This window comes from Dinoponera quadriceps, unplaced genomic scaffold, assembly GCF_001313825.1.
Source record: "Dinoponera quadriceps isolate SergipeBrazil2010 unplaced genomic scaffold, ASM131382v1 scaffold1266, whole genome shotgun sequence".
NCBI lineage: Eukaryota > Metazoa > Arthropoda > Insecta > Hymenoptera > Formicidae > Dinoponera > Dinoponera quadriceps.
The window spans coordinates 381,457-404,666 of NW_014555494.1; the positions used below are offsets into that span (position 1 = coordinate 381,457).

Below are 23,210 nucleotides of genomic sequence, written 5' to 3' on the forward strand. Positions count from 1 at the left end.
CTATGCTCTTATAGAAATTTAATACTGAAAATTATTAATTATTGTTTTTACTCAACTTTAACCTGAGATCTTAGTCTGTAGAGAGTTTAAATTCAGGTTAAGATTAAGGTTTATTTGCATTATTGCATCGTAACGTTGGTAGAAACTGGCAGAAGTCATGTATAAAATGCCTTTTTCCATTTTTTCTATTTAGTAAAATAAACAAAACAAAATTATAAGTTTTTCTTACCAAATCATGAAATTATTTTAAATAATATATTTGTTTTTTTTTTCTTTTTCTTTTTATACATATGTTCATTATGGTTATCATTATGGTAGTCATCCATTCTAACCGTCCCACATAGTACGGGAATATCATATTTTCATTGTAATATTACAATGTAATATAGCAAAAATAATGCTACAATATTACTGAGATATCACAGTAATATTAAAATGTCTGCCAAAACGAATCACAATAATATTACAATGACATTTCACAATTATATTCCTTTACAAAAAAAGTATTACTAGCTGCGAAAAATTGAGCAATGATAAATTGTTTCTTTTCTGTTTCTAGTTTTATTATTTATACGAAAGAAAAAGAAAACTTTTATAACGTCGCGGTAGTGGTTCCCTTCAATTCTCGACCGGAGGAGGTTAACCCATCCAACTACTAAACGTTGCGCACCGTTGCTGAACTTTGATGGTTCGATGGCAACCACTAACTCTACTGACTCATACGTTATTCTTGGGACTTACGCCTATATAAATATATCTTTTGTGTGAGATAAGAACAATCAATATGCGACGAATACTAATATAATATAAAATTGATTGTTTCACGATTCTGAATTTTTTAATCAAACATTTATAGTAGTTGTCTGAAAAATCACCTACTGAGTCTGAAAAAAACAACGTATGAAATAACAATATTTTCCCATTAAATATTTAATCCAACGGAACAATAAAATTTGTATTGTGAATAAAAATAATGTTTTGCATAATATTATAATATTTTAATGGAACAAATTTTAACGGAACAAATCAAACAGAAATGCTGAATTTAACGAAATATTTGTTTCCATATGAAAGCATAATCTAAAAACATTATCTTACGCGAAAGATATATATCTACATTGAAAATGTTTACTGCATTTCTTGGAAAAACATATGCGGTATTTTTCGCATGAAAAGTAATGACGAAGACGGGATGTGAATCGTGATTGGGCAGTCTCTAAATTCTTATACAAGAAATCATTCTTTCAAAAATTGTTTTATTAAAAATCACGAATATTTTCGCATTAATTAACTTTCCATTAACTTTTCCAATATTATTAGTATTATTTCAAATAGTATTTCACGATCTTTTTGAACTATATGATTTCGTTCATAATATCTGAATAATTATTTATTGAATTATTTTGGCTCCAGAAAATATACGTGATAAACAGATATAAATATCTTGATATGACGCAACCGTATCTTTTGATAACTCTATTTAATATTATGACGTACGACTTGGATACGGTCAGCTTTGTATGCATTGCACGCGATTCATCTGTCATTATTGGACCATCATACGAACTCGCAGTGTCAGGAACTATCATCATTGGAATTCTACGTTTATTTTTCTTTTATTTACTGCAGACAATTTCAAAGTCATAGCATAATTCAAAACGATCCTACCTATAATTTTGTATCGTACAAAACAAAGAATATCTGAAGAACTATATTAGATATATATGCATACATCTGTAAACATAATTGTGTTTCTCTTGTTTCCTTTTTTTTCTTACAAATAGAATTCTATTAATTCATTATGACCATCTAAAACAGAATTTAAAACATAAAGTCTATTTGACTGTAACAAATTGAAAGTTGGTTTAAACAAATATTGAGTGTAATTAAAAAATAATAGAATTGTTGATTTCATGATCGTGTTAAAATAATAATTAAAGTTGCATTATTTACAACACATTTTGTTAATTTAATATTTGTTTGTACCGGATTGACAAATAATTTATTCTATTTTTCTTTACTATAAATTTTAGTTGTATATTAAATTATAACTGTCCTTCTGTCTAATAAGTAAAAAAATACACGGTATCATCACGCTATCAGCTCTAGAGAAAAAAGTTTCTTTGTTATTTCATTAGAGTAAACCATGTTATTTGATAGGAAAAAAATAATATTATTTAAAGGAAATATATTTGGTTTTCAATAAAAAGAAATTTATTTCATTATACATTAAATATTTTTCTACTGGAACGAAGAAGTTCTTTAATATTTTTCTAACTTAGTGTACTTCTTTCAAATAATTTGTCGCTTGTAATGACCATTGTAATAGTTGGATGAAAATATAAAAGAAATGTGCTAAGTGAAGATATTTATTGTTTCAGAAATCAAACAATCCTGTTTGTTGAATCAAACGTTACTTTGTTTGCTCTATTTCAAAAGACAAGCTTGTTTCAATTAAAGAAATTTTATTAAACCCAAAGAAACCTTTTCTCTGTGAACAGATATCTAAAAATATCTATTAAAATAAATATTCAGGAATAGTAAAACGAAAAAGATAAGACTGAAAGAATTATTTCGGTTATCTTCTGATTCGCACCAAAAGGTGAAATAACGAATCCAAATATATTGCAGGTGTCTTGTAATGCGGACCATGACTGCCCCGTGGGACAGTGGTGCTACATTTCTAATCTTTGTGTCGATTTTGTCGAATGTAACACTTACAATCGTGCAGAAAGTACACAACCTGCGCGTGACGCTCTTCAGTGTGGAGGATGCTTGGAAGGGTAAGAAAATTACTGTATTAATTTTTCGTTTAATTAAGTCGCAGTTAGTAAGTTTTCGTTTAATAAGTCACATATTTTTCGTTACATCATGCCGATTATTACATTTATATAATATACAAATGACATAGATTGCTGGCCTATACATCTCATTATAAAATCTGCTTATCAGTGACCTTCTTAGAGCGCGTTTAACCACACATTATATGCTGTATATAATAGCGTGTTGCATTGTTTCTCTGCACGTAACTTGAAGTGCTTCTTGAAAATGATTTGCCTTAGTCTTTTACATGCGCTATATTAAAAAAAATCCAATTTTGTCTGTACGTAGTGCTCAAAACGCTTTAAAAATGTGATTTCACCTACTTTTAAAAAATCATCTTTTTTTAACATACCATTTTGTTAAAATGACTATCATAAAAGCGAAAAATTTTAGACAAACACTCGAGCCAACAAAAATATATCACATTAAACACATTATTGGATTGGCAAGTACAAAAGCGTATTGGTTTCATCGTCAATATATAAAATGCACTGGTTTTATCGTCAATATATAAAATGGACTGGTTTTATCGTCAATATATAAAATGGACTGGTTTTATCGTCAATATATAAAGGGTTCATAATAGCTTGCCTTGCTTAAAAGTAATGAACAAACACACACACACACACACACAAAATCGTAACATTCTTTTTTTTTTCTTTTGCATTATGTAATATTCATGGAAAAATAAAATCTCTTATTTCATGCATTAATATAAAAGATGTTTTCATAGTCGGTCGATAACTTAGTTGACAAGCGACAAATGTCGGTATAAAATTCCCATTTAGTTCATTGAATCGTGAGTTGCAAAGTATATGCCCAATTAGGATGATATCGTATGACGATAATCGTCAATTTCAATGATGGTCATGTGTGTCAGGACTATATTATATGACAATAATTTAAAAAAATGACTATACTTTATATAATGTGTTTTTCTCGTTTTATAGATTTAAATCGAAACCTCTTATAGATGGTACAATCAAAGATCATTGTATCGCCATTCACAATTCAGGTGAGTGTGTTTGTATGTGTACGTGAACAATATTGTTGTTTTCCAATGTATAATATTTCTAGATAAATATAAAAGTAATTTATATGCTCGATTGTTTGAATTGCAATCGAAGTTACCCAAGAGGAATTAACATTACAAAATATTCACAACTGTATTTTAAGCGTGCATATTAATAATAGTTTCTTTTTTATATTTCTTTAAATATTTAATGCATTTATGATTTGCAGAATTCAAATTGAGTATTCTTATACCAATATTGGTTGTGGCTCTCATAATATTCGTCGTATATATAATCCACATCTGCATCTTGAAAAAACGTAAGTTATTATTTCCCTATTAATATTTTATTTTACGCATTTTCTCGTCATAAATGTTGAGCGTTTCTTTTTCCTCATTTACAATAAGTAATTATGTTGTTATCTATGTAGAATACTATACTGTGAATTAAGCATTCTAAATGTTTCTAAATATATGTCAAATTCTAATATTTCTAACATATGTCAAAAATAAATATATTTAATAGAGATTGCATGATATAAAAAGACATTGTATGGTGATAATTGTTTTTGTATAAATGTATAGAGAATTGAAGCTGTGGAGATTAATTTTTTCCAAATAACAATGTGTTTCTTTTTTATATTAATCAGTTTTTATTTTTTGCGTATAAAAATACTAAAATAGTGCATTGTAGAAATAAATACTGCACAAGTACATTTTGTTTTATATGTTTTCATGTACAAATGTTTAGTGTAATATGTTCTTATTAACACGTTTGCTGCTACGTCTGTTACTGATAATACGCGAAAACTGAGTTTATTGTTGCAATCCTTTTGACTCCAAAGTAGAGCATACTTGTTACAGTCGTTTGCATATAAGTTTAGCATTATCCATAAAGTTCCATAAAGGATTTTGGTATGAAGTTTTAATTTATTTGTATAATTTTATTTTCTGCTCAGTTTCACCCGTTCTACCTACATACCGCGGGAACCGAAATTAGTTTGGGACACTCTGCATATATAATTGTCTTACACATTATACAGGGTGTCCCAAACTGTTCTTCTTCGGAAGGAGTAGACCGGATACTGTATAGAAAAAGACACCTTAAGGAAAAATGGCTTACTTCTAAAGATTTCTTAACAATGATAGGCATCAACTGATTTTTAAATGGAGTAACGTAGCAAACAGCGAACAACATGTGACACAGAGTTGTGCACTGAAAAAAAATATGCTTCTCACTATCAGTTGATACTCATTGTTACTAGGAAATCTTCAGAAGTAAGCCATTTTTCTTTATAGAGAGTCCAGCCTATTCTTTCTCGGGCGCTCATCAGTTCCGACAAAAGAATTAATTCTTCACTAACTATTACGAATTTTGCAAAATGTTACGTGATTTTTTTGCACAGTTTCACCCGTTCTACTTCATCACGGGAATCGAAATTAATTTAGGACATCCTATATATAATTATTATATCCTATATATAAATTATTTGTTAACATATATAATTTAAACCTTGAAGTTAAGAAATAATACGTTACTTGTAATGTTGTTATCGTTACAAGATATTATTTCCGGTGATAACGAGCAACAATAACGATTTTTACATTTGAAAAGCAACTTTTCAAACTCTGGTAATACTTTTCCCCATTATGGAGTCAAACATAATTGCACTATACGGGTGGTACTATACTTCTATATAATTTGTCTATGTTGTTTTTGTGCTTATAATAGATTGCTTTGTGGTTATGCGTAATTAGAATAAAATGCTTGTAATGAAATAAGTGATCGAAAATAATAATGCTTTCCGTTTAATTTCACTATTCCTTTGATATATACCGTTGATAATACATATCGTTATTCAGGACAGTAACTGAATACGCAGGCTATCGGTGGGATTAATTTTTATCCTTTTAACCTTTCCAGGAAATTTAATCGTGCCAGTTTACGTGTTAATGAAAACAAAACATACGTAATACAGCACAATTCCGTTTTTTATATATTAAAACGTACGTAATAAAACAAAAAAAGGTTCGAGCGTGTTTCAACACTTTAGTAAATAAAATTATTTAAAAAATACTTATTAAGTTATATATAATTATATAAATTAAAATATTGATAATATACGTTATTTCATTATAATATTTTGAAATAGGTAAGAAACGAGCAGTGATCCATCGAGTAGACGCACTTGAGCCCAGTGCGCCACCAGAAGGATCCTACATCACACACAGTGAGTTGTTTAATTTTGCATGCGCGTGTGTAATATGTGTTTGTATAGTTTTATTTATTTAGTTTACAATGGTACAAGATTTTTATATCACATTTCTCTAATAGAGAAAATGTTTCGTTACAATCCGCGCTTTGCTGTTAAAATAAAATTTTAGACAATATCAGACACCAATTTCGGCATCAGTATAGCAAGCTGTTTGAATTTGAAAATATAATTATATTTTGAGAATTAGCTGTGATTAGCTGTGAATTAACTGTGTCAGTAACGGCTTTATAGATAATTTATAAATATATGCTTAAAAATCTCCGACGACTTTCACATTAATTAGAAAATATGAATCATTGTAAATATAATAATCATTTTGTAGAGGACATTATATTTTATAAATTATTGACGATACGCATATGTGCTGTTTAAACAAACAATTTATAACTTATGAATATTCATTTTCAGAATCTGATGAAGAGAGGAAAACCTGCCAGCAACTTGCTAATAATAATGAGGAAGCAATAGTTAGGGAAAAATTGCAGAACGCTTCTGTATTTTATGAACCAAATTATGTCCAGAATGCAAATTTCCCAGGTCGAATCAATAACGTCGAATTTGCTCAACATAACATGCCACCTCGTAATAACGCAGCACCTCAAGTTTATCTTCGGCCAGCAAGAAACAATCCTGATACTGATCAAGAGTAATACGCATACATACATGTTTACTTCATTAAATGATGGATTATTAGAGCCAATTCGCAATTGCATAAAATTATTGTATTGGAAATATAATTTTATTAATGATACATAAGTAATCTTATAAATAAATTCGAAACGTTTTGATCATTTTTTAAAGATATTTTTAATAGCTAATTGAAAGAATGACTGTACAGATGAGATGTTTTAATAATATTGAAAATTTCTGAGTGTCAGACATTGCTTTACATCTGCATAGTTGCTACAGACTTTATAATCGCAGGCTAGTGATTAATGCAGACTAGTGATGCAAAAAAAGTTGCTTTTACGATAATTTAGAACTTTTAATGAAGACTGTGCAGATCTCTCTCAGGGATAGAGAAATTTATTTGAAGTATCTTAATTTCTCTCAACATCTGATTAATGATAGAGTAACGTCATTCGACACCATACATGCTAAAATCAAATTTGTAATTGCAATTGTGTTCCAATAAATCTACAAATTTGTTAGCCTTACACTGGATCTCAACTTTATATTGAATAATATACGAATATTAACAAGTTCCTGTGAACAATCACTTGTTTCAATTAACGATTGATAATTATTAAAACAGGTTCAAAACGTTCCGCATCTGTATTTGTACGATTATTTATATATTAATTGAAACATTTATCATGAATGAAATTATCTTAAGCATTTACAATTACGAGTTTGAATCTAATAGTCTTTGTTATGTAATGGATTTGCATAATCATTCAAATTTTTTGCTTGCTATTTCACGATCACGTGTCGATTGATATTAAATTGCATATCTTATTTATTTTAATTATTTGATGATTCTTCAACAATTTTATAAATTTTAAATTAACATAGATTGTTACACGGGCACACTTGTTGATAAATTCTGATATATGTTACAGATTAGCCATCCTAATACCGAGACAAATTGCAGAACTTGAGGATAACGTAAGAAACGTTGCGCGGATGCAAACTGTCTCTTTATCCTCTAATGATGACGTTGGCAATACTAGTCTCAATGAATCCATCACTATCGAAAGCGATAACGAAAATGAGAACAGAAACGGAGAAGATGGCACGACAATTAAAACCGTATTAGTCAGGCAAAATATAACGATGAACGTTAATGTGTCAAATTGAAACATTAACGTTAATTCGCTAATATTATAATTATAATTTCAAATTATAATTATATTTTCAAAAAATACAATTATATTTTCAAAAAATATAATTATATTTTCAAATTCAAACAGCTTGCTATACTGATGCCGAACTTCGTGTCTGATATTGTCTAAAATTTGATTTTAACAGTAAAACACAGATTGTAACGAAACATTTTCTCTGTTAAAATAATGTGATATAAAAATCTTGTACTATTGTAAACTAAATAAATGGTTGTTTTGTTTATCTAGTGAAAAATATGCAATGCATAAGATTTTATATGATAATTTGATCAAAATAGTATTTGGTAATAATGGCGCAACTAGACAAATCATTTATCGTTAAAGCATAAGTTAATTAAGAAAATACAGTATTCAACATTTTTATATAAATTTTCAAAATTCAGTTAAAATTATATACAAATATTTTATACAAATTTTCAAAATGAAGTTAAAATTAGATGCCAAAAATATTAATATATTATTTATTTGCTTTTTTTATCGTTTGAACGATTTCTCTAATAATTTTGCTTAAAAACTGTGATTATTAAAAAACAAATAACGATATTTCATTAAACAACTGTTGTGTTCAACAGACACAATAGTTGAGTAATTTGACTTTTCGAAAATTGGATAATTCGAAAAATGAATGCATATATTGTGCGTGTGATATATCTATTATCATAAACCAATCATAAATAATTTTTATACATAAAAATTTTAATTATATATAATAATTTTTAAATTTTAATTATATATAAAAATTGTAATTATATATAATAATTTTTTATATATAAACGTTGCATGAATGAATGATGTATAAGCGTTGCATTTGTTGAACCTCAATCGATATATTAGAAGTAATATAAAGTAGTATGTACTCAGTAGCGAGAAATCATTAACATAACGTTATTACAATGACACTTTATAACATGTTTTCAAATATGTATTTCTTAACGTTGTATACAATGCCCGGAAAATTTATATATGCTCGTGTCTTCTCTGGACGGGTCTGGCCAAAACCCAGGGTTATATATTTGCCCAAAGCAACCTCTCGGCAAAAAATGTACCATTCAGAGTCGGCGTTAAACTAGTGTAGGTCCCATATTCCGAACGGCAATTTTTTGAGAGAGAGGCGTTCATCATGGTAAAGATACCTTTCGGTAGGTTATCGCTTCTTTCCAAGAGTAGACAAGAGCGTAAATGAATTTTCTTCTAACTGGGATCGAATCCGGGACCACTAATCCTAGTAAGACCAGTGTGCTGTCTGTTATGTCATGCTCGAATGTCAATAATATGTATGAATTCGAAATATTCTTATATAAATCTAGCCTAAATCAAAACAAATCTAGCCTGAATCTAAACAATCTCTTTCGTGTTGTTTATACTCAGTGAGCAAAATATGTTAACATAACATTACAATGATATTTTATAAAACATGTAACATTTTCAAATATGTCTCTTTTAATATTGCATACAATGTTATTGTTAATAATATTTGACCGAAACATTAAAAATGCTTCTACATCATAATTTTAATATTTAAAAATATAATATTTTAAGTAACAGTTTAGAAACATTTATAAAATATTATGTCTAAATGTTTATAAAATCCATATAAAATCAGTGATTCAAAAGATTAATTTTATGTGGATTGTATCATATTTCTAAATATTAAAATCATAATGTAATAAATATTGTTTTTAATGTTTGGGACAAATGTTAACAATGATCTTGCCGGGAATCGAACACCCGGGACCTCTGGTGTTGCAGACCAGTGCGCTGTCTGCCATATCACGTTCGCATTCTAATATCATTAAATGACATACATTATAAATGTTATCAACTTGATGAATTACTTTCAATGAATCGAAAGCGTTGAAAAACGTTGAAAAATCAAATGATTGAGATGCAACCATTTGAATTTCGAATTTTCATGTCTCGAATTTCATCGATATTCCTACTAATGACACTTGCTTCTACACACCACTTCTCAAACAAACATACGGCAGAAGAATAAGTACCAACCAGCGTATATTATTTGACTTTCTCGTAATGGTCTCAATTTACAATTCGAGAACTGATCAGACTTGTCAAGCTTTTATCCAAAACACAATTCCATGAGTTTGCTTAAGCTTTTGCCTGTGAATTTTGGATCTCCCTTATATGGGAAAATAAATTTGTAATCGTCCGATAATTTATTCCACAAATCCATTAAGTCAAGGTATCCTTGTCCATATATGTTTTATGGATGACAAGGCAGGTAAATTTTTCTGTATTATCCTCATATCGTGTGATTCCAAATCCTGTAATAACGCATAATGATAAAACCAAGCATTTCGTGTACAACATAAAACATTTCAAGGACACGTACCTAATTTGATTATATCTTGATTTTTCACTTTCGAAGCACTTTCAAAAATTCCGAAATTCACACGCTGGACTCTTCCGGTAAGGACTCTAAGGTAAAATTATGAGAGATCGAAATTCGAGGCGAAATTATCGTGATTTTCCCAACTGACGGAAGATAAATACAATAGAAAGCAATACGGTTTGGACGCGGATAAGTTCAGAGCGTAGCTGACGGTCCAATGAGAGAACGAATTACGTCTGTTTCTACCATCATGATTTAAATCTAATCGACATACGATTAACGTAACGGAATTAATCAATCGTATTGATCACTTTAGCTAATTGGCCAATACGATTGGTCAATTCTGCTGAGTTAATCATCGATTAAATTTAAATCATGGTAGAACGGTCTGTATTTTTAGAAATGCTCCACTTAGCCGATATTCTTCAGGTGGAAATTGAGATGTTGAGAAATTTGAAAGTGCCAATGGCGTGTCTCCCGGAAGTGTTGCCGCGCGTGACAACTTGTGGCGGAAGGCTGCGTCACAACGTAACGCTCACAGTGGCATCTGTTGAAACTCACGTGAACTTTTTGGACGACAAATAGTGAATTACCAAAAATGGTTGGTTACCTCGTCGTTTTTTACCAGTTACGAAGTGCTCGATGTGCGACAGCCATATCAGAGGGTGTGTTCAGAAATCCTACTAATCCGACGGGCAGTGTTTATTAACCAATCATGATAAAGAAATCTTTACTCTTTCCATCTCGATTGGTCAATTAAAAGCTGCTCTATCAGTCAAGTAGAATTTTTGAACGCACTTTTGATGTAATATATTTCATTGGGCAGCATCCACCTTCGAGATATGAATGGCACATACGTGGTGACGTATCGGTTAAGCTCCGGGTAAAATTTATCTTTGCTGATATCGCAACCTTGACGTCAAATGAACGATATTTGCCGTGTTCTATTGTTCTCTTATCGCTGGAATTTGCGTGAGGTGTCCTCTCACAGTGTTAATTCCTTGGGAGTTCTTCAAACGGATTTCAAGGCTTGCAGTCATGAATCAGGCGAAAATGAACGAAACAGAAAATCCCGATGATTTTCCCGATGACGAGGCAGCGGGCAATTGTTGGAATATTGACACAGATTTGTTATACTTCTCGTCGATAGACAGTGCGACGAAAAAATGGATAGAAACCCTGGAGCATATGTGGTTACTATGTAAGCTGACTTATCCAATATAACCACTCTATTTTAATTTTATAGAGCATGAATTGATTGGCAATTATATTTTTAGGGAAAAAGTGTGAAATTATTAGCAAAACATTAATAGATTACTTCGAAACAGCACCGAATCCGTATCTTAGCACCTTGAAAATATTAACAAATATTCCAAATACAAATGCAAGACATGTAAAAAGAGAGTCTACAGAGCTGGCGATTGACGGTACATTTCTTAAATATTTATTTGATATATATACGTTTATTGTTATCATTTTAGTATATCTTATTAAACAGTAATATTGAATATTTTATATAATATGGAGAAAATTATTTCTTACAACAATTGTAACAATATTTTGGAATTTTGTATTTATAAGAAATAATTTAAATTCCTTTAAAGTAATAAACTTATATTTAATAATGTTACAGTCATACATGAAAAAATAAACTTATATTTAATAATGTTACAGTCATAGATGAGTTTTCATATTGGCTTGAAGATAGAAAAGAAGCTTATAAGGAATATCTTGTTCCTGATTTGAAAATAGCAGCTTTCCAGTTATTAAGTAACCAGAAACCTTTAATTAGGAAGGTTTCTATTTTATATGAATTTGTAGAACATAAAGAAATCTTCTCACAATTAATACAGGTCACTTAAATTAATTAATACATGTTACTAATACATATATATTTTTTATCTTATATCTTTAAATATTTTTTCAGAAAACGATTCAGGAAAAAAAATACAAAGAAGCTGCGCAATGTGCTGCGATATTGCAATTGCAACATTGCTTCAAAGATCCAGAGATATTGTTATTACCACTTATATTGCAAAATAAGTTGGCTGTTATGGATGAGTTTTTAATTGGTTGCCCTGATGTACAAATAACCTTGATCAAATATTTAGATAATTTAATAGCACCAGGGAGAAGCATGCAAGCTATATTGGATCGGTTTATTCGGTAAGTTCTAATGTCTAATAATAGTTCTACTTACTTAAAAATTTAATTATTTACTTGAGATTCTTACTGAAATAAATTCTTTTAGGAAAAATAATATAACCGATGTTAAAATATCAACGTCGCATGTTCGTCCAATGACCAAGCTTATTGCTCGTTTAATAAAGCAACATGATTTATCACCTGATTTGTGCCCTCATTTAAACACAAAACGGAGCGAAGGAGCGATACAATTTCTTATACATAAGCGTTATGTCGATGGTAGTTTAAGTAAGTGTCTATTTTCTTTACATTTATTTAAAGATTATTTATTATTTAAAAATTATTATTTCTACTGGATAATAAAAATATATAACATTAGTATTTTTTAACTAATTTATATTCTTCATCGCAGGTGCCGATAGTTGGAGGGAAATGGTAAGAGAAGCAGTAGGTAATGATGCTACTTTACAAGCAAATCTACTCTCAATGCTAGTTAATGTTAATGATGTACAAGAAGGTTTGTACTGGGCGAAAGAATTTGAGATACCCAAAAAACAGTGGCCATGGCATATCATATATGCAAAAGAACAAGATGACGAAAGTAATATTATCATCAATACTCTTATCCTTATATCTTTACAATTGTAAAAATATCTATATACATTATACACACACACACACACATACACACATGTATGTATGTATGTATGTATATATATATGTATGTATATATATTGCAGATATAAATGATGGTGCATCTTCTAGTAGCGAAAGAAATCGGCCATTAAATGAACACAGTGAAAAGTATCATGTTTTAAAATTACCGAGAGACCGTATAAAAGTAATAGATAATGGACGTTTATTTGAAGAATTTCTTGATCATGGATTGAAAGGTGTCGGCATAGTTGGAATCGATTCAGAATGGAAGCCTAGTTTCGGTAATGAAATATATTTTTGAGTATGTAGAGACTAAAATAATTTGTAATATTTCATTTAAAATAAAAAAACCTTAAACAGTAATTAAATGTTAACAGTAAGTAAGCAGTCAGAGCTAGCGCTTATACAAATAGCCACCAATGAAAATGTTTATATTCTGGATGTAACTACGCTTGGCAATGAATTGTATGACTTGTGGAGTGAATTAGGCCTCATATTATTTGGAAATCAAGATATAATCAAATTAGGTACGTATCCTTGAAATGTCTTTTATGTTGTACACGAAATGCTTGGTTTTATCATTATGCGTTATTACAGGATTTGGAATCGCACACGATATGACGATAATACGGAAAAGTTTGCCTGCCTTGTCATCCATAAAAACATATGGACAAGGATACCTTGACTTAATGGATTTATGGAATAAATTATCGGACGATTACAAATTTATTTTCCCATATAAGGGAGATCCAAAATTCACAGGCAAAAGCTTAAGCAAACTCGTGGAATTGTGTTTTGGACAAAAGCTCGACAAGTCTGATCAATTCTCGAATTGGGAATTGAGACCATTACGAGAAAGTCAAATAATATACGCTGGTTGGTACTTATTCTTCTAATTGCGGAATATAAAGTTTCAATATTATCATATTTATTTGTCTATCGTAACAGCGTTGGACGCCTATTGTTTGGTGGAGATATATAATATACTAGCAGAATCCTCATCAGATATGGACATACCATTTCAAGATATCTGTAACGAAGTATACCATATGCCACAGAGACTCCAGAAAACAAATACAAATAAGCCTACGTACAAGGTATAAATCACAAAGAATTATATCAACATGTTAAAATAAGACGTTAAATAGCTCATAACTACATGGTGAAAAAAAGGAAAGCTATTTATTATTATATTTTCCAAATTATATACCTCTTTTTGTATTCCTTCAAATATAAATAATTATAGATGGACATTGACTATTGTTATTTAAAGTTATTAATGTACGCCTTTTGTGTGTGATGTAGATTAAAGTTATTAATGTACGCCTTTTGTGTGTGATGTAGATTAAGATACAAATAAATTTACACAAATTCTTCTTTCACTCATTTGTTTATGAATTAATTGTTAATCATTTTATAGAAACCCATGCGTCCTAATTTAGTAGCGGGTAATAGAAGCAACGAGAATTACGCTATGAATACAGGAGCTGTGCCAAAATACGATGGAATGTCTAAAAACGGATCTATGTCTAAACATGGGTATTCACAGAATAATCCGAACAAATATGACAATCGTAAAAGGTACGATAACCAGAAAAAGTATAAATATAACAAACAGGATAGCTATAATAAGCACGATAATTATAACAAACCGGATAGTTATAACGGAAACGGTAATTATAGCAAACACGATAACCAAAATAGATACAATAACTGTAACAAAGATGACAGTTACAACCAACGCGAAAGCCGAAACAAACAAGCATATAGCAATCAGAATAGATATGACAGCCATAGCAGGTACGATAGTCAAAATAGATACGACGGCCAGAATAGATACGATGGCCAAAGCAGATATGATGGCCAAAATAGATACGATGGCCAGAACAAGTACGATGGTCAGGGCAGATACGATAGCCAGAACAGGTACGATGGTCAGGGCAGATACGATAGCCAGAACAGGTACGATAGTCAGGGCAGATACGATGGCCAGCGTAGGTATGATGGCCAGAGTGGGCACGATAGCCGAAGCAGATATGATAATCAAAATAAACGCGACAATCACAATAGATACGGTAGTCAGGATAGAAGAGATATTTGGAGTAGACAGGATGTTCAGGACAAAGACTTCCAGAACAAACGAGATGTAGAATATAAGATGAAAAATATTTTGGATAACAGCAGACCGCAATCTGTGCAAGTGTGTGGCGAGCCAATCGCCGCGCACACATGGCGCGTTGTGTGTGACTCGATGCTGGGCGGCTTGAGCAGCAGATTACGAATGTGTGGCGTGGACTGTGTCCATATATTGTTTGACGAGGGAGGGAATGAATCCGCCACATTAGCGATGACTGAACAGAGGTATTTGTTGACACGTCACAGAAACTATCAAAGAGTAAGTATTCAATTTGTATCGTATTTTTTTTTTGAGCTGATGCTGTGACACTTATTCTAAACAATTGTTACCGTAAAAGATTTGTTATATTTTATTATTATATTTCAGTTCGAGAAGTACATATCGCTGGATAAATGCTACAGAGTAGAGGAAGACACGCCTGAGAAGCAGCTGTATGAGGTCTTAAGCCACTTCGGCGTCAAGGTCACGCGGAATGACATTTTCAGTCGTTGCCAGAAGTGTAATAACGATGAATTCGTGAAAATCCCTAAACATATCATGGATAGGTTGATGCAAAAGTGAGTTACGATCAATTTGCAATTTTCCTTGGCGATTCTACAGTCTCTTCTTTTCCCCTTTGTCATACAACTCCTGGCCATATTTACTAGACGCACTTTGATTTTTTAATAAAATACAGTTTAGGAGGAGAAGAAAAATTACTAATTTTATGTTGCTTGATTAAAGTAACTTTCGGTGTGTCAATCAACGGGTTTTACTTCTGCAACCCTCCGGGATGTCAAATCACTTGTTTTACCCGTAATTTTTGTAAACGATATTAATATTTTTCACGCAAAAATTGATTTTTCTGTTAGTCAAGCGAGGAATTTGAAGATTCAAGTCACAAATAAACGAAAATAAAACTAAATTTCAACTGACACACACTCAAAACTCACGTCTGTTCTCGTTTTATTATCAACGACGCAGCTAGCGCGGGTTCATACTTGTTCAAAGTCATTGTAACAGCCAAGTGAAATGATGTCATGAAAAATACCTTTTGTAGAATAATGGTTCCTTAACATAATTCGATCGATAAATGAGCCGTATTATGAAGCTGGTCTTCGGAAGTCGATGAATTGTAAAAAATTAAGGTGCGTCTAATAATACCGACAGGGACTGTATGTACGAACAATCAGCCATAAGTCCATACGCAATGAGAACAATTATTTCGATTTGATTTTCAGCTTTATAAAAAGTATGAAAAGGAACCATTATCGCGTGGTCCCTTTCGAACAAAGGAACTGTCAATTCGACGATACATCGAGAAGCAACGATGACGACGCTTCAAGCGACGACATCGAATTGGAAACTAGTAACCCGATAAGTTACTTGACAAATAGTGAGCATCGTAATTGGCGTTTAACCACGAATCTCGATAGCATCGACATTATGATGTGTATGACTAAGCATCAGACGCGAATACAAATTGATAAGGTCCCTTTCAAGATATTAAAGATTATGCAAGTCTTTTATGCATGCGAGTATTGCGGAAAGGTATATTGGGACGGCTCGCATTTGGAGCGGACACTCAATGGTGTTATTAAAGATTTAATTGTAGAGTAAGTATATTACATGTGATAGAAGACTCGAAAACAGGTATGCTCAAAGGATTGGAAAAAGCACAAGAATCAAAATCGTCCCTAGTTTAAATAAAGCTTCGAGGGCATGATAATTGTTCCTAGGATCAACGCCAATGATAAATATACAATATTGTCAGGCTTACTAAAGACGTCTAGTCGCGTTAATATTTGCGGCATAGAGATAATATATATTCGTATCGATACATAGTTACCATTCCTTTTTGCATTTCTAAAATCTGATACGACAATATTGTATTTTATAATCTTCCTTTTGTTTTAACACACACACACACACACACACATATATATATAATTTTTGAATAAGGTTAATCCAATTAAATTGTTTATCGTATTTGTTACCTCATATCATAGAAATGTCATGGATTTTTAACATAATTGCTAAGTTAACAATTACTACTATTGAATCATTTTATATTAACATAGATTGTTAAATAATCTAAAACATTGATTAGAATTTAAATTTCTATTTCCTTGTTTCTTCTCTGTTTCGTTTTTAATTAAATATATACATAATGGGAGATCTGAGATATAGATTGAATAATGATGAGGACCATAAGATGAGATTTCTACTACATAATTGCATGATTGAGGGCATGTACAATATCTTCCATATAAAAGCGAATGTAAGCCAATTGTACCGAGTGTATCTATTTTGCTGCTCGTATGTATTCTACAACTAGAACAACTATTTGCAACTGTCGTAACTTTTCAACGAAAGGGTAGATACCCCTTAGAGTACAAGATGATGTTACTTTAATTTTTCACAAAGTATATATATTTCACTTATCACTATTTGACATATATTATATATAAATATAAACATATATTTACATAGAAAAAAAGATACACGTATCTATTTTTCATTGAAAAAGATATTTATAAAATGAACAAAAAAAGGAAGATATTAATGTCGGTGAGACATTCTAGGCTTAAACGTGTTTTTTTCTTAATTCTGTATTTCATATATTTTCCATCAGTTATATGTAGTTACTAAACTTTATTTCTAACAGATTATTAAAATAAAATTATTATTCTTCCATTCGTATGATTTCATTTATTCCTGTTAATCAAATTTAGTTGTAAAACATACATAATGACCAGCGTACGTTTATACATGATGGATAGAATATGTGTGTATACGCATTATAGCAACACAATTTGCAAACTTTTTCAAATAATTTATCAAAAAAGTTTTTTTTTATACGTTTATCATACTGATCTTGATATTATAGTACAAATATCTACAAAACAATATTTGAAACATTTTTCACTATGCTGTTACTCTGTCCACCGACGGGGATTCCCTAACTGGACCAGATTTTTCAAACTCTGCCGGCTCCACAAGTCGCTTCTTTCCGTACGGTGGCGGCCCAATTAATTTTTCCACATCATCGTACGTCAACGTTTCCTTTTCCAGCAGAGCTTGCGCAAGCTATTCGCAACAGACATATTTAATGTACATAAAAAAGAAACCATGTACAAAATCTATAATTTTGTAGATACATTTTGTAGTAAGAGAGGGAATACATGTACATACCACATCCAATTTGTCTTTATTGTCCAAAAGTAATTTCCGAGTTCGCTCGTACGCTTCCGCGATCATTTTTCTCACCTCAGTATCCATTAAATTGGCTAACTTCTTACTGTATGGTTTCTTGTCTTTCTACAAGAGAAATTCGAATTATACGAGACTCTCGACTCTGCAAATAACTTGCAAAAGTCTCACGATATCATGCACCACCATATCATATAAAAAAAAAAACTGATTTTTTCCAATTTGTAAGCGAAAAGAAATGGAAAAAGCCGCGAAAAAATGACAACGCTTTTTTTTCGAGTCTTCAAAATTGTTAGGTGTACAAATTAATTCGGTGCCTTTGCATTTAATGTTCTGTAACTCAAATTTACATTTTTTTTTCCTGTCCTATGATGCTTTGAAAGTGTCAGTCTTAAGCTTTAAGAAGCACTACAATAGTTGACAGCTTTGCCGATACAATCTCAGAAAACAGTAGTAGCCACGATGTTGTTCGAAAAGAAACATGAGGCGCTGCATCCTTTTTGCACTCCAATTGAATAAAAATGCTGTTCAGTCTACCGAAATGATTTGTTCCGTTTTCGGTGAAGATGTCTGTGACTCATAAAACTTGCAAAAAAACCTTTTACCGGCAATAGAACTGGGCAGGTGATTCTGCTGCACGATAACGCTCGACAGCCGCAAAAGGGACGAAGGATCTTATCTATACATCAGGCTGGGGAATTCTCTCTCGTGCGGCTTTTCGCCAGATTTAGCCTCGTCGTATTACTACCTATTTCGCTCGCTTAAAGCAGTTGACGAGGTCCGAAAAAGCATCGATGACTTTATCGAGTTATCCGAAACCGCCAAGTTTCTTCCGTGAAAGCATTCATCAGCTACCCGATAGATGGAGTAAAGCCATCGAAAATAACGGAGATTCTTTCAAATATTAAACTTACACTTGTCTTTTTGTGAATAAACTTTGAATTTCATGAAAGGAAGGCACCGAATTAATTTGCACACTTGTAAATATATAAATGTCATACCGTGTCAGTATAATTTTCGTGGAAAGAAACTAAACCTATAATCGGGTTCATTCCAAATTGTTGGACCTGCATGTACGCAGTCTTCGTTACTTTCTTCAAGTCGTTCTCCGCGCCGGTCGAAATCTTATCGAACTTTATGTGCTCCGCCGCCCGGCCGCCCAGCATCATGCACATTCGCTCGAACAGTTCCTCTTTGCTGTGGAGCTTCTGATCGGATTCGGTGTATTGGGCGAACCCTAAGCTCAAGTTGGTCCGCGGCACTATCGTTACTTTGAGCAAAGCATCGGTGTGTTCCAGTAACCAGCCCACTAAAGCGTGACCGGCTTCGTGGTAGGCGACAACACGTTTCGTGGACGGTGTCAGCGGATTATTTCTCTTCGTCAAGCCGCCGATCGTTCGATCGATGGCATACATGAGATCGCCGCTGTCGACTTGTTTCTTCTTGTCCCTCGCAGCGTGTAGCGCGGCTTCGTTGCAGACATTCGCTATGTCGGCACCTGGAAAAAGTTGACTTTTTATGTGACGACTGAAAGAAGAACGTATAAATACATGCTGTCCACTTTGCAAGTATATTTGAGATATAGTACCGCTGAAGCCAGGTGTGAGATAAGCCAAGTATTCCGAATATTTCGATGGTTCGTTCTGCAAAGATATTCTCTTGAGGTGAGTCTCGAAGATCTGTTGTCTCTCGTCTAACGTCGGAAGATCGATCAAGATGTGCCTGTCGAATCTGCCAGGTCTCAGTAATGCTTTGTCCAACACCTCCGCCCTGTTCGTCGAGGCCAATATGATAACATCTTCCTTCGCGATCATTCCATCCATTTCTACCAAAAGTTGATTCAGGGTTCGTTCGGACTCGCTGTTAGTAAATCCTAATGAACTGTCTGAACGTTTCTTGCCAATTGCGTCAATTTCATCGATGTATATGATACTTGGGGCTCTATGTGAGAGACAGAAGATCAGAAAATAAATGTGTTATTATTATAATTATTAAAAAAAAAATGGCACGACAATCGAACCTCTTTTTGGCTTCTTTAAACAAATCTCTGACTCGGGCAGCTCCTAAACCGCCAAACACTTCGATAAACTCGGAACCGTTCATAGATAAGAATGGAACGCTCGCTTCAGTCGCCACAGCTTTAGCCAATAAGGTTTTGCCGCAACCAGGAGGTCCTAGAAGCAGGGCGCCTGAAAAATAGAATTAATAATAAAAAACTTTGTACACATATATTATACAAAATAAACTTGCGAATATTACTTTATTATTATTATTACATATTAGATGTACAAATTAATTCGGTGCCTTTGTATTTAGTGTCCTGTAACTCTGTGGTTCAAATTAAAATATTTTTCCCATCCCATGGTGATTTGAAAATGTCAATCTTAAGCTTTAAGAAGTGTTATAATAGTTGACGACCTTGCCGTAATGCAACTTCAGAAAACATTAGTTATCACGATGTTGTTCGAAAAGAACCACCCGCGGCACTGCATCCTTTTTGCACTCCAATTGAATAAAAATGCTGCTCAGTCTGCCGAAATGATTTGTTCCGCTTTGGGTGAAAGTGTGCTGTGACCCGTAAAACTTGTAGAAAGACCTTTTTATCGGCAATGGAACTAGGCAGATGATTCTGCTGCACCACAACGCGCGGTCGCATACTGCAAAAGGGACGAAGGATCTCATCTACACATTGGGCTGGGAAATTCTCCTTCATGCAGCTCATTTGTCAGATCTGGCCCAGTAGGGTTACCACTTATTTTGGTCGCTTCGATTTTACTGAGTCAAAACCGCCGAGTTTTTTTTCCGCGGGGGTATTTATCAGCTGCCCGACAGATGGATCAAAGTCATAGAAAATAATGGAAATTATTTCGTACATTAAACTTGTACTTGACTTTTTGCAAGTAAACTTTGAATTTCATGGGAAATGGCACCGAATTAATTTGCGCGTCTAATAATTCTTCCCATATACATATTTGGTCTCACCTTGCGGTACCTTAGCACCGAGCACTTTGTAACGCTCCGGATGCTTGAGATAATCAACAAACTCCATCACTTCTGTCTTAGCTTCCTTCAGGCCAGCCACATCCGCGAAGTGCACACCTTTGCCTTGCCCCGCGAAAGGTTCGACTAACGTGAATTTCGCCTGCTTCATCTGCGAGATGAACTCGAAGGGATTGATAGAGAAACGTGACGAAAACAAAGCGAAGATGGCGATAACTAGCGTCGCGATAAACATAAATTTTATGATGCTCGTCATCTTCTCCATTCTTCTCTCGTACACAACTTGCACTCCCTGGCCTTGAAATATTTCGGACGAATTTAAGGTATACAAAAGTTATGTAATTCCACGTATAGTTTTCGTCAATATCTCGCATATGTAAGTTTACTTACCAGATTTTATGCCAAGATCTTTCTCCACCCTTCTCAGCTTTTCTTCAAATTGCTCAATGTTTGGAACAGACATGTAATATCTACTGTGTGGGGATCTTGTCCCCTTAATAATAGCATCCCTGTGAACCAAAACTACGACATGATCGATAGCAGGATTCACAAGAATGGCTTCAACTTCCCCTTTGCTCAACATATGATATACGAATTCATTCCAGGAAATGGATGTCATAGGCTATTTAAACGTTAATTATTAATACAATATGCTTTCGATAGTTTCTGTAATCAATAGCGGGAAATGGAAACTCACTTCTAAGTTCGATGTGTCTATCTGTTGTTTCAACGCGATCAGGAAAACGTACAATAACATGAACAACATAGAGAGCTTGCGAACAAGTACTTTCACCTCTTCATTTTTGTTAGGTCCCTTGTCTGGATTCTCGGAGCCAGATTGCTTCGGCGATTGTTTGTTAAAGTTGCTGCATGTTGTATTAAAATATCTCACGCTATCAAACCTTGGGGAGAAGTTGAATGTACTTGTGTTGCCGCGCAACCATGCAGACTGTATAGCGTGAATTTCCTTGCGTATTTTTTTGTAAGCCTGGAGAAGAATACGGTGTTACGGTGTGACACCATCTTCTTGTCAAATAATCTACGTTTGCATCCTCTATATGTATATCGTTAAACTGATGAATATAAAAATTGTATTTGATATTATTGAATTAAAGCTCAACTAGCTAAATCCGTTGACAAACGCAAAATATAAATACCAGCCAAAATAAACAACGAATACTTACATGATAATACGCAGGGAGTAATAACCTATCGGATCCATGATTACGCATGCAACTCAAATGTTTAATATCAAACAGGATTCTTTCCTTGGGATGGGGATATACGTTTTTGGCTGAAAAATTAAATATTTTACTGGGCGCTACATAGTGCCGCTTCGGACACTTGGTAAAATTCTGCATGATTTAAATTTGCAGATTACAACGGCAGAATAGCCCGCACATCATGCACGGTTAACCTGTCATACTTTAGGTTTGTTCTTTCTCGCTGCGCTGGAACTGCGTTGAAAACGAAGTATGTACAAAAAAGACAATAGAGTGCCTGCCAGAGAACACAACATTAAGCCGTCTCATTGGCTGCATATTATCTTAATGATGATTGCGGTTTACATGGTAACCTAAAACCGATTCTGCAACACCTGTATCTTAAGCGTGGTCTACAATGAGAATTTAAGAAATATGAGAACTTAAAAAATTGACCAATCACAATCGATTATTCTCCTCCTTTTCGACTGCGATTGGACAATTTCTCAAGACTTAGAGCTTAAAGCGCGGGATTTACATTCACACGAACAGATTTAATCGATATGCCGTTC

At 32.8% G+C, this 23,210-nt stretch overlaps 3 protein-coding genes across 7 annotated transcripts in view; 2 read left to right on the top strand and 1 right to left on the bottom strand.

Moving 5' to 3' along the window:
• The window catches only part of LOC106744493, a 12,740-nt gene extending 4,829 nt beyond the window's left edge, over positions 1–7,911 (top strand). Inside the window, exons 2-7 of the mRNA XM_014619323.1 lie at positions 2,632–2,783; positions 3,774–3,838; positions 4,066–4,155; positions 5,989–6,066; positions 6,520–6,757; positions 7,674–7,911. Coding sequence (XP_014474809.1) covers positions 2,632–2,783; positions 3,774–3,838; positions 4,066–4,155; positions 5,989–6,066; positions 6,520–6,757; positions 7,674–7,911 — 861 coding nt within the window. The remainder of the gene's footprint in view (positions 1–2,631; positions 2,784–3,773; positions 3,839–4,065; positions 4,156–5,988; positions 6,067–6,519; positions 6,758–7,673) is intronic.
• Positions 7,912–11,085: 3,174 nt separating this feature from the next.
• Positions 11,086–17,703, top strand: LOC106744517 (exonuclease mut-7 homolog). Of its 5 annotated transcripts, none has more exons than XM_014619371.1 (14): positions 11,086–11,506; positions 11,583–11,732; positions 11,980–12,158; positions 12,233–12,471; positions 12,557–12,738; positions 12,863–13,051; positions 13,191–13,388; positions 13,485–13,634; positions 13,705–13,983; positions 14,056–14,204; positions 14,528–15,033; positions 15,070–15,502; positions 15,611–15,801; positions 16,465–17,703. In XM_014619371.1, exons 1-14 carry the CDS (start codon positions 11,344–11,346, stop codon positions 16,841–16,843), a joined length of 3,387 nt encoding a protein of 1,128 aa, XP_014474857.1. In that variant the 5' UTR covers positions 11,086–11,343; the 3' UTR covers positions 16,844–17,703. The 5 variants fall into 5 exon arrangements, with proteins under 5 accessions (XP_014474857.1, XP_014474856.1, XP_014474858.1 ...); XM_014619372.1 differs by having other exon boundaries at positions 11,089–11,506; positions 14,528–14,688; positions 14,791–15,502; XM_014619373.1 differs by having other exon boundaries at positions 11,090–11,506; positions 15,289–15,502.
• Positions 17,704–17,920: 217 nt separating this feature from the next.
• LOC106744518 (paraplegin) lies at positions 17,921–22,873 on the bottom strand. Its single transcript, XM_014619375.1, has 9 exons — positions 22,621–22,873; positions 22,134–22,424; positions 21,827–22,058; positions 21,419–21,733; positions 20,457–20,625; positions 20,025–20,377; positions 19,438–19,934; positions 18,419–18,544; positions 17,921–18,313 (listed from the first exon to the last, which is right to left on the bottom strand). The coding sequence occupies exons 1-9, from the start codon at positions 22,795–22,797 to the stop codon at positions 18,152–18,154; spliced, it is 2,322 nt and encodes a 773-aa protein (XP_014474861.1). The 5' UTR covers positions 22,798–22,873; the 3' UTR covers positions 17,921–18,151.
• Positions 22,874–23,210: the final 337 nt, after the last annotated feature.